General features: G+C 33.9%; 1 protein-coding gene across 3 annotated transcripts in view; it reads right to left on the reverse strand.

Moving 5' to 3' along the window:
- The window catches only part of LOC113260846 (cadherin-10), a 110801-nt gene extending 99376 nt beyond the window's left edge, over positions 1–11425 (reverse strand). For 2 of the 3 annotated variants that reach the window (XM_057312396.1, XM_026506729.4), the window contains exon 1: positions 11070–11419. In XM_057312396.1, the coding sequence (XP_057168379.1) occupies positions 11070–11300 (231 nt within the window). In that variant the 5' untranslated portion in view covers positions 11301–11419. Of the gene's footprint in view, positions 1–11069 lie in introns of all 3 variants that reach the window. The other variant, XM_026506728.4, reaches the window with a different exon arrangement.
- Between the last annotated feature and the right edge of the window lie 1436 nt (positions 11426–12861).

Below are 12861 nucleotides of genomic sequence, written 5' to 3' on the forward strand. Positions count from 1 at the left end.
ACTGAACTGAGAAGTTCACTGATGGAATTTAAGCTAAACAGCAGCCAAAATAGGAAATGTTTCCTTAGAAAAATGTCTATAATAGTACATGTTCTTACTTGGTAAAATTTCCTACTTGGTAAAATAATTTTAGTACTGGGCTAAGAGTTAACATCTTAATTTAAAATTCTAAATTTAATAGTTTTATATAATCCATAAACACATAAAGTATGGTTTAAAATGTTAAGTTAGTGAAAGAATTTTACCTAAAGAGGGAATCTGAAATTTACATAAAATATCCTTTGTCTATTGTAGATTAGGGTTCTAAAGAGACAACCAAAGGTGAGTATATCATATCCCAGCAAAATTATTACTTTCTTTACTTTTTCTTTTTTAGAATATTTACTTATTTATTTCAAAGTGAGAGAGAGAGAGAGAGAGAAAGAGAGAAAGCATACCCGCATTGGAGAGGGGCAGAGGGAGAGAGAGAGAAGCAGACCCCCACTGAGCAGGAGTCCCACGCACACATGTGGCTTGATCCCAGGACCCCAAGCTCATAACCTGAGCCGAAATCCAGAGTCAGATGCTTAACCAACTGAGCCACCCAGGGGCCCCTGCTCCCTTTTCTAAATTTAGTCCATCTATATGGAAACTTACATGTTCATACTGTTCTTTATTTTAGCTTTTAGTTACAATTATGAGTAGCCATGGAACAGTTACCCAATTAACATCACAATAATAATAATGGCAATAATACTAATAATGATAATAAAACAAAATATTAAAGTTAAATAATATTCTTTAATAAAATGAATGTGAAAATATAACTATATTATGTGAAAATTTAAGAATTCACTTCAGAAAATTTATTAAAGTTTCCCTTCCTTTTCATGCTTTAATAAGAAGCAACTGAGAATTTGAATATATGAACATATATCCGAGTATGAGGCACTGATGAGCAAACACTAACATACCATCCCACTTTTTCATTTTCTTTACTGAAAAGAACATTATTCTTCAGTTCAATGGGGACAAAATTTAATTGAATATATAATTATGTATTGTCTCCAAGAAAGAAAATGAGAGGCCTTTGGTAGAAATTCATAATACCATAATAATAATTTCCCATGCTTTATGACCATTACACATGCACCTGTTACTGATAAATTACATTGAGATATTTTCTGCTGAGCAAATTTATGTGAGATTTAATATATTTTTTCATCTACAGAGATTTCTCTCACGTTTTTGCTCAAAGTAATTAACTCAATTTTCACATAATCTTCATTATAAAATGATTATGTTTCTTAAAAGTTTATATTTGAAAAATGATGGGTCAAATTGTAGATTTAAATTTTTATTTGATTTGACAATTTAAATAATAGGTAAAGTTTTTCCATATTTATTTGACACAGAGGAATTTTGAGTCATACTGTATTATCAGTCTATTATTATTTTGAATAATATCTACTTGTATCTACTTCCAAGAATTACTAGTCTTCATGATTCATTGGCCTAACATTACAGAAAAAAAAATTAGAAAATAAATCCATAATTTTCTTTTATCTAAAATGTATTCCAATAAAAATAAGTTCAAGGGATATACCATAGGGAGGTAGATTTTTAAAGATGTTATGTGACTAGCTGAAGAAACATGAAAAGAGAAGAAGCTTCTGTGGGAGGGATTAATAAAATGGTGAACATAAGACAGGAATTTACAAAAGGAAGGCTCTGGTGGGAAAGAAGAGATCACAACATTCATAGCATCTCTGGGTCAGTAACTCAAGGGGGAAAAAAACGGAGAATGGGAGGGTAGACTTCCCACAAATCCCTCAATGACAGTATGGGCAGTGGAGTGTGGTAAATGTGTTTAGGTGGTGTGTGTGTGTATGTGTGTGTTTCATGAAGGCTATAAAATGAAGCCATGACACATATACATGAATAATCTTGACATTTGGTAATACGTCACATAAATAACTTTATGGGAGAGTGTAGTAAACATGTTAACACTACTACCAGTAAGAACTTAGAAGCAAAAGGATGATTGTGGTTGATTTTACACATGAGCATCCCATACTTAATTCTATTTATCTTGTTTATTTTTTTTTAACATTCAACATTGGACATTTTGCTTTTTTGCTATATTTTGAAACTGCTAAAAGGGAGCCTATTTCTTATTATTTTAAATGGGAAAAAATATAATGCTCACACATTGTACCTAAACTGAAAACCAAGTTCCTAAAAAGTAACCAGAGTACAGTAAAACCTGTATAATATGAATAATATGCTATAATGTTAATATGTAAAATACTTACACCCATATTACTAATCACCTAAAGGTTAATATGAATGAACATGGATCCTCTGTGTGCTTATAAATCTTGGATATACATTCTTTTTGACAACCTTTGTTATCTTCAAACAATCTATATGTGGTTTTGAAGTTTTATCTTCAATGCAAGTGTATTTGGAATGCAACTCAATACCTTCCTAAATATTGCTTTGTTAATATATTATAGTGAACTTTGAGAATGTAAGCATATTTTCCCTATATAACTGCTGGCTGAAATATCATTGTATTGAAAGATATAAATATTGTATGCATTTTGAGAATTAAAAACCAAGAGGTGGTCTGCCTGGAAAATAGTATCAACATTCTGCAGGGCATGTGTCTATTTAAAAATGCTTTTATTACGTCTTGATTGAGGATTGGTGTAAAAATGTCTTAAGATACTCTAGTGCATATTCACTCTATTTTGTGGTCTTTATATATCAGAGAAATAATGTATTTATTTATCCCAAAGTCTGAATGTCCCTTCATCAAAAAAGTCTATAACCATCTAATCTAAAGGAGTCTCTGTCAATATCTATCAAATCATGATTTATCTTCTTCCAGGACTTTTTCTATTTAAAATTACCTACTGAGTTATTTGTTTCATGCCTCATTCTTTTAATGGCTGTAATTAATAAGATCCAAATAGAAAAGAACTGTATACCAACACTCTACCCACCCCCATCCCACCACTAAAATCAGGTCTATATATATTGAGCAGCTAAACAGTTTTCTGTTGTTGTTTTTGTTTTTGAATGTAGGTCTTTCTGGTCATGTTTGGATTTTTTAAAAAAATAGTCACCTGGAATTTTTAGTTTCAACAATATCATTAAAGTTATTAAAATATCCAACTCTCTGAGGAGAACATTCAATGTCCATTAAAATGTTTGCAATTCTCTGAACTCTTATGTAGCGTAAGTTTCTCCACATACTCGATTCAGATCTGTTCACCCCAGGAAGACTGCAGTGGGGAGGCTGGGGGAGCTTCTTTTCTCTATCCTAGTTCCAACTACTCTATCTCCATTGTAACCAGGTTTGACTTGATTGTAACCATATAGCAAAAGGAGCATGGTCTAATATGATGGGCACAGTTGGTATTTCTGGTATTCTGTTTAAAGTTGGGTTAGTCTTTCATGGACCATGTTTTTTTTCAGTTTTGGGAAGCTCTCTCTTCTGGAAATTCCCAGTAAGCACCTTTTATGAGGCATTGTACATCAAAAGACCGCCAAAGAAATAAACCGATAAATAAAAAATAAAAGTATATACCTTGACTCTCCAATCTCAACTTTTAATAACATTGATTTATGTCATGCAAATCCCAAAACTGTTTTATTTCCACTTTACTTACAAGTACGGCAGAGAGAGAACATGGGGATATTTGGCACTTATCTTTCTGTTCTTGGCTTTTGGATTCTGTGCTCTATCAGAGATTAAAAGAGCCCATAACTTGCTGTTACCTTTATTTATTATTTTCTCCTTCTCTTAAAGGTAGATACTTTGTGAGCAGAGAAATTATATTTTTGCCACCATATACTTAATAATAGAGTAGTAGTACCTGAGTAGTACACCTTCTAGATATTTATTGAAAGAATGAATGCATACTTCATTCCTAGGAGGTCTGTGGAGCCCACAAGTCTACAGAGAAGGATGATCAAGAGGCTGGAGCCAAATGTATGCCTTAAGGATTAGATAGAACATAAAGGAGAGGGGACCTTGAAAGAAATCTAAGTTCCAAAAAGTGAATACTCATGGCAACTCTGGAAGGAAGAAATAAAATTATAACTGAGAGCAGGTTCAGAAGCAGGAAACAGAAAGAACTAAAATAAAAATGGAGCTGTTTAGGAAAATGTAAGCGACTTGCAAACTAGGACAGGGTTTCTCCGATTTGGCACTACCTATGCTTAGAACTAGAAAATTCTATGAAGTCTGTCCTGTGCATTTTAGGATTTTTAGCAGTATCCTTGGATTCTGCCAACTAGATGCCAATAGCACCACCTCACCTGCCACCATCTGGTTGTTTTCATTGTATCAAGAAATATAGATAGTTACCCTAATTACTTTTAAAGTATTATTATGTTTTCACTTCCTGGAGTGAATTGTCTTACTATGCTGACTCAGAATCAGGTTTATTGTTATCCAAGGACGTTATTAAATTTTTGGTGTTTTGGGATTTTTCTCAGTATATGGTTTTGATTAAAAATCTAATTTTAACATGCTGTTTCTCCATTTGAGAATAATTATATGAAATGCAGACAAAATTTTTGCAGTAAATAAAATTAGTATTTCTCTTAGAACTGTATATCTGTTACAGCTTAAAGCAAATTCAAGAGTATCTAGTTTAATGTCATTATTTATTTCATTTGAATACTTGGAACCTGGAGATTCAAAATTATGTGTCCAGGGCAACAGAATCAGGCAGTAAGAAACTGTGATTTAAAGTTGTGCTTAGAAAATACATAGCCATCCAAGCCTCACTCAAGAGAATAGAAAAATCTAAAATGCAGTTTTTATACTCTCACCTCAAGAAGCTGGAACTGGAACAGAAGAATAGGCCTAACCCACGCATGAGAAGGCAGGTGATCAAGATTAGAGCAGAGATCAATGAATTAGAAACCAGGAGCACAGTAGAGCAGATCAACAGAACTAGAAGCTGGTTCTTTGAGAGAATAAATAAGATCGATAAGCCACTGGCCAGACTTATTCAAAAGAATAGAGAAAGGACCCAAATTAATAAAATTATGAATGAAAGGGGAGAGATAACAACCAACACCAATGAAATAGAAAGGATCATTAGAAACTTTTATCAACAGCTTTATGCCAATAAATTAAACAACCTGGAAGAACTGGATGCCTTCCTGGAAACCTATAAACTACCAAGACTGAAACAGGAAGAAATTGATTATATAAACAGACCAATTAATTATGAAGAGATTGAAGCAGTGATCAAAAACCTCCCCAAAAAACAAGAGTCCAGGGCCTGACGGATTTCCCGGGGAAGTCTACCAAACATTCAAAGAAGAAATAATACCTATTCTCCTGAAGCTGTTTCAAAAAATAAAAACAGAAGGAAAACTACCAAACTCATTTTATGAGGCCAATATTACCTTGATCCCCAAACCAGGCAAAGACCCCATCAAAAAGGAAAATTACAGACCAATTTCCCTGATGAAGATGGATGTCAAAATTCTCAACAAGATCCTAGCTAATAGGATCCAAAAGTACATTAAAAGGATTATCCATCAAGACCAAGTGGGATTCATCCCTGGAATGCAAGCGTGGTTCAACATTCGCAAATTGATCAGTGTGATAGATCATATCAACAAGAAAAGAGTCAAGAACGATATGATCCTCTCAATTGATGCAGAAAAAGCATTTGACAAAATACAGCATCCTTTCCTGATTAAAACCCTTCAGAGTGTAGGGATAGAGGGTACATTCCTCAATTTCATAAAAACCGTCTATGAAAAGCCTACAGCGAATATCATTCTCAATGGGGAAAAGCTGAAAGCCTTTCCCTCAAGATCAGGATCACAACAAGGATGCCCACTCTCACCATTATTATTCAACATAGTACTAGAAGTCCTTGCAACAGCAATCAGACAACAAAAAGGGATAAAAGGTATCCAAATCGGCAAAGAAGAAGTCAAATTGTCTCTCTTCGCAGATGACATGATACTCTATATAGAAAACCCAAAGACTCCACCCCCAAACTACTAGAAGCCATAGAACAATTCAGTAATGTGGCGGGATACAAAATCAATGCTCAGAAATCAGTTGCATTTCTATACACGAATAATGAGACTGAAGAAAGAGAAATTAGGGAATCCATCCATTTACAATAGCACCAAAAATCATATGTTATCTTGCTATTAACTTAACCAGAGACGTAAAGGATCTATATTCTAGAAACTACAAATCACTCTTGAAAGGCATTGAAGAAGACACAAAAAGATGGAAAAATATTCCATGCTCATGGATTGGAGAATAAACATAGTTAAAATGTCTATGCTACCCAGAGCAGTCTACACTTTCAATGCCATCCTGATCAAAATACCAATGACATTTTTCAAAGAACTGGAACAAACAGCCCTTAAATTTGTGTGGAACCAGAAAAGACCCCGAATCTCCAAGGAATTGCTGAAAAGGAAAAATAAAGCTGGGGGCATCACGTTGCCAGACTTCAAGCTATACTACAAAGCTGTGATCACAAAGACAGCATGGTACTGGCACAAAAACAGACACATAGACCAAGTAAATGGTGCTGTGAAAATTGGACAGCTATATGCAAGAGAATGAAACTTGACCACTCTCACACCATACACAAAGATAAACTCCAAAGGGTTGAAAGACCTCAATGTGAGACAGGAATCCATCAAAATCCTAGAGGAGAACATAGGCTGCAACCTCTTTGACATTGGCCACAGGAACTTTTTTCATGACACATCTCCAAAGGCAAGAGAAACAAAAGAAAAAATGAACGTGTGGGACTTCATCAAGATAAAAAGCTTCTGCACAGCCAGGGAAACAGTCAAAAAAACTAAGAGGCAGCCCATGGAATACGAGAAGATATTTGCAAATGACACTACAGATAAAAGACTTGTATCCAAGATCTACAAAGAACTTCTCAAACTCAATACATGTGAAACAAATAATCAAATCAATAAATGGGCAGAAGATATGAATAGACACTTTTCCAACGAAGACATACAAATGGCTAACAGACACATGAAAAAATGTTCAAAATCATTAGCCATCAGGGAAATTCAAATCAAAACCACACTAAGATACCACCTTACGCCAGTTAGAATGGCAAAAATGGACAAGGCAGTAAACAACAAATGTTGGAGAGGATGTGGAGAAAGGGGATCCCTTTTACACTGTTGGTGGGAATGCAAGTTGGTATAGCCACTTTGGAAAACAGTGTGGAGGTCCCTTAAAAAGTTAAAAATTGAGCTACCCTATGATCCAGCAACTGCACTACTGGGTATTTACCCCAAAGGTACAGACGTAGTGAAGAGAAGGGCCATATGCACCCCAATGTTCATAGCAGCATTGTCCCCAATAGCTAAATTGTGGAAGGAGCTGAGATGCCCTTCAACAGATGACTGGATTAAGAAGATGTGGTCCATATATACAATGGAATATTACTCAGCTATCAGAAAGAACGAGTTCTCAACATTTACAGCAACATGGGCGGGACTGAAGGAGATTATGCTAAGTGAAATAAGTCAAGCAGAGAAAGACAATTATCATATGGTTTCACTCATTTATGGAATATGAGAAATAGGAAGATGGGTAGGAGAAGGAAGGGAAGAATGAAGAGGGGGTAAACAGAAGGGGGAATGAACCATGAGAGACTGTGGACTCTGGGAAACAAACTGAGGGCTTCAGAGGGGTGGGTGGTGGGGGATTGGGATAGGCTGGTGATGGGTATTAAGGAGGGCACATATTGCATGGCGCACTGGGTGTTATATGCAAGTAATGAATCATGGAACATTGCATCAAGAACTGGGGATGTATTGTATGATGACTAATATAACAAAATAAATATTATTTAAAAAAATAAATAAAGTTGTGCTTAAACTGATAAAAATAGTTTATAATCACAGTGTTTTTCAAATCTTAAATTGTAATACAACTATAGAAGGTTGCAAAATGAAAGCAACATCGTACAGAAGTAGATTACTTGAAGTTCAAGTTTTAAACCCCTTGCTATGGAAGGTAGTCAATTTTGTGATTATCTCACTGAAAAGAAAGAAGAATTTACAACAAATATATCTTGGGTTAGAATGTATTTGATTGAATGATGTAGAAGAAAATTTTGATCATTGAGAGCTAAACAAAAAAATGCTTTGAGTTCATTTTTGGTTGGCTTTGTTTCTCAATAACTGTGAGAAAAACAGTGGTAAGAAACAAGGTTACATTCTAGCTCCTCTGATTATTGGTTCTGTGCTTGCTTTTCCTAAGCTTCCCTCTGCTTTTACCCAATGAGAAGCAATTGGTTTTTCCTTCTGTTTTAACCCCTTAAGTAGTAATGGGCTTTTATCTGAGAAGTTATATGCCATCCATTCTTGATTGGATTTGGTTGGCAAATTGTTCGGTATTTAAATTTTCTTTAAAGATTATTTACTTATTTGACAGAGAAAGAGAGAGAGAATATGCAAGCAGGGGGAGCAGGAGAGGGAGATGTGGGGCTCAATATGAGGACCCTAGGATCATGACCTAAACCAAAGACAGACGCTTAATGGACTGAGCCACCCAGGTGCCTCAAATTGTTTAGTATTTTTAAAAAATGTTTTTCCTCTTCATACATGTGCTTTCAGCCTTGTCCTCACTCCATCAGTATAATCCTCTCTTCTCTGTTCTTATTCTGAGTTCCCCAAATATTTCCCACCTACAATGGGATGTCTATCATCTTCCCATATGTCAAGAAATTAGAACATGTATTACTACTGCATCTAAACTAACCTAGAGACATTGACTCACTTAGCATCGGTATTACATTTCTACTTTAAAGGTAGTAATAACTGGAAGTGAAATTTCTGAAAGAAAGAATATATAATAAATTTATTGTAAGTACTGTTGGAAAGAATATTTAGGGGATTTAAATTTTTTATATTCATTTTAATGTATGTTTATTAAAATATTCTATATTGCACATTGCCTTTTTGACATATACAGGTCTGAATGTTTACATCTAAATACGGTTTTTTATTTGCTTTTATCAAGCAGAGTAAAGAAGAATAAAATTTGGGTTGTATATCAAGGTGTATATACCTTAGTATTTACCAGCTTTAATTGCCCACAGGGATTTAAATTCTAGACTAGTTTTCCCCACCAAAGAGCCAAGTAGTACCAGATGATTCTGGGAATTCAATCTAGTGCAACTTGGGTCGATTCAGTCAACTAAATGTTAAGCTCTACTCAAAGAACTAGAGACAAAGGGAGGTATGAAGTAAAGGTCTTTGATCTCAAGGTGTTGACATTCTTCTGGGAGAGAACAAATTAAAGTACATAAGAAGTCACTTGACTATCATGTGAGAGTTTATAATGTTATGGTAATTTATCAACACTTATAAATCCTCATTAAAATGCACTAGATGATGGAAAATACATGCAAATAAGCCAAATAAGTGCTATGTTCAGGAAGAACCAAAGGAAACTATTTATTTTAGGTTTCTTTGGTCTAGATTTCTGTTATTACATTTTCACGTGCTTGCTTTCATACACTAAATTTGCATATCACAGCAACCATAAAATTTACGTTAACCCTCTGACCTTAGGCATCCAGTCAGATACGACCTGTGATAAGTCTGGCTACGATGTGCCTTCTCATAAGATCGCTCATATTGCTATTGTTTTTCCTTCTCCTTCTAATCAACACAATATTTAACCTTTAATATCATCTTTGTCATATTGCCAGACATTTAAAAAGGACTGAAGTAATTGGAACATGAAAAAACATATCCGAGTGTTTTAAAATCAATGAAAAAATATTTTCAAAAACATTATTTTCAAAAACAGTTTAAAAATAGTTTTTCTTAGAGGATAAACGCTATTAACACAATTTTAATTATTTGAACAAAGCTATTTAAGGTTAGGTTAATATAAAATTCTCCATCATGGTAATGTATCATAATTTTACAGTGTTAACAAATGATGTATTAACGTGATTATATTTGGTTTTATTTTGCTAGTGTATTTCTCTGTTTCTTTGATACATTTTCGTACTGTCCATAAAAATAACCATGACTATGAACATGAATTCATTCTTAAGACATTATCTAACTTCTAGTACATTCAGATAGTGCCAAAAGAGAAAACTAAAAATGAATACAATGTAGTATATAGAAGCATTCATTTTTACTTTTCATTCCACTCCCAACCACAACTAATTTTCCTCACTTTTATAATTGAATAGGATGAAAACTTGTCTCTGCACACATATCACAATAAGCAAACTACTTCTACCTGCTTGTCTTCTATTTATTTTTCCTTTATATAAATGTGCCCATAGTGACACTTAAAGAAAAATAAATAACACTCATATCTGGAATAAGTTTTCTTATAAAAAAGCTATTTTGGGGAGCCTCAGGTCATACTTTTAACGACATTTGCTTTTTCATTCTGTGGAATATTAAACAACTTTTAAACGTCTTTTCTTCCTTGCTGAAATCAAGAGCAATTTGAAATATATATAGTGATTTTAAATGGCTATATTGACATACAGTTCTCTCACTATGATTGATTTCTATAGTTTTCTATCATTGATTTCTAACTACAACTTCTGAAAGGGCAATTTTTAGTACTTCTTTAATCCATAAGGAAGAGGACAGAATTAATTCCAGCAAATGAATTTTTTTTTTTTTTAAGATTTTATTTATTTATGTGACAGAGAGACAGCCAGCGAGAGAGGGAACACAGCAAGCGAGTGAGAGAGGAAGAAGCAGGCTCCCAGCAGAAGAGCCCGATGTGGGACTCGATCCCGGAACGCCGGGATCACGCCCTGAGTCGAAGGCAGACGCTTTAACGACTGCGCTACCCAGGCGCCCCACCAGCAAATGAATTTCTACCTTTATCATGCTGTGTTTGTGTATTTCATAGTTTTTCAAATTATAATTTGTATTCCATAAACAATTATTGCTTTAGGGATATTTAGAGAATCAAATTTATTAGAATGATGATCTTAAAAACCTTCAAATTTCCTAAGACATATAAAGAAAGAATGTAAATATTTGTCATTTCAATGTAGACTTACCTTGCCCACGTATTGATAATCAGATCCTGTATATTCCTCCAGTAAGAAAAATTGATTCCACATCCACCCACGTTTTTGACGATGCAGAATTTTGCCATCACTCCTTGGTACACGTGCACCTAAAATTCTTTTCTGGGGCACAGGAGTCCTTCTGAACATTATCTCTGGAGAACAGAAATGTGGCAGGCATACCCAGAGTAGAAATAGTACCAAAAATTGATATATTGTCATAGTTCACTTCTTGAAAATTTCCAACGTGGACGAAGAGAAAGCAGTCTTATTTTATTGGGTTGAATTTTACTGTGTTTCAACTGGCTTCCAACATCTCATCAACGTTTTGGACATGTTTCCAAAAGCTTTAAACAAACAAACAAATAAAAAAAGTCAGTGGACAACATTTTGAATGTTACCTGTCACTTTAAACTTAAAGTGATAAAAATTAACTAATAGCAGCCAAAATATTTACTTTCCCTCTTTTATATAAAATAATGAGTAGTTTTGGGAGACATTACTTGTCTAGTAACATGTCTAAATTTACAAAAAGATAATGGTAAATAACTTCCTTCAAACAAATTCTAAGGAAGGAACATATAATGCTTTCATTTATTTTTTCTTTTGCCATAAAAGTTTTCAGGAATTATAATACCTATATAAAGTGAAGATGTAGTTAATTTTGCATGTCAATTTTTCAGAGTAACTTAACATAAAACATTGAAAACAAAATAGTGACTTAAATAAACTATAGAAAACATGAATCTGTTGTGCAATGCAAGGATATTTAAATGGTTTTTATATATTAGTTTTTTAGATGGGGGAGAGGGAGAGAGTGGGGACGGGTGGGAGTTGGGGCATGTGATTTTATTTGGTTTTATTTTGCTAGTGTGTTTCTCTGTTTCCTGCCTCCTTTAGGTCCTTCTTGAAACCTCCCCTTATATTCCATATATACGAATATACTACAAGGGCTTTACTTATTTATTGGGGATATATTCTGTCTCCCTGCTATAATCCCATGGGTTGTTTTGCTGCTGTATTCAGTGTCTTCAACAGACTTCACACATAGATGATCAATAAATATTTGAATTGAATGAATGAATACACTGTAAGTTGATTCAAAAATCCGAGTACTATCCCCTTCTCTATATAGTTATGCCCCAACATTTATGTATGGAAATATGTATTTTGAAATCATAGTTATTTTATTCTTCATTTATATTATTGTTAATCCTAACGATATTATTTTTATTTTAAAATCTTCCCCGTAGATTGTTTTTGTTTGTTTGTTTTCTGTTAGGCATGAATTTTATTTCAGAATATGATAAAATATTTGTCACAAAAAGGTGGTTTGGGGACCAAAAGGAATCAAATTTCTCTCTCTAATATGGCAATGCATTCTAACTACCTCAGCAATGACATTGACATTCATGCTTTCCTCCACAACGATCTGTAAGCAATCTGCTTACTTTTTTTGGTTTTGTTTTATTAAGAAGATTTAAAGGTTAATGCAAACATGCTTTACAAATAAGATTAATGGTGAAGCAGTATTTCCCTTGAGTGTATTAAACGACAGTGGAGCTCTCTACAGCATGTGAAGCATTCAACATGACAGATGTAAACTGTATTAAAAAAAGTTATGTAATGCTGTACTTTGAGTATAGAAATTATCTGATACATAAACTGATTCTACATTACAAAGCACTGATGTTACAGAAACTTAAATTGATTGGATTCTAAGTAATAGGAACATTTACCAAAACAATGTCTGTCTTTTTTTATAATGGGGCATGATAGACGG

The sequence above is a fragment of the Ursus arctos genome, unplaced genomic scaffold, assembly GCF_023065955.2.
Source record: "Ursus arctos isolate Adak ecotype North America unplaced genomic scaffold, UrsArc2.0 scaffold_15, whole genome shotgun sequence".
Taxonomy (NCBI): Eukaryota; Metazoa; Chordata; class Mammalia; order Carnivora; family Ursidae; genus Ursus; species Ursus arctos.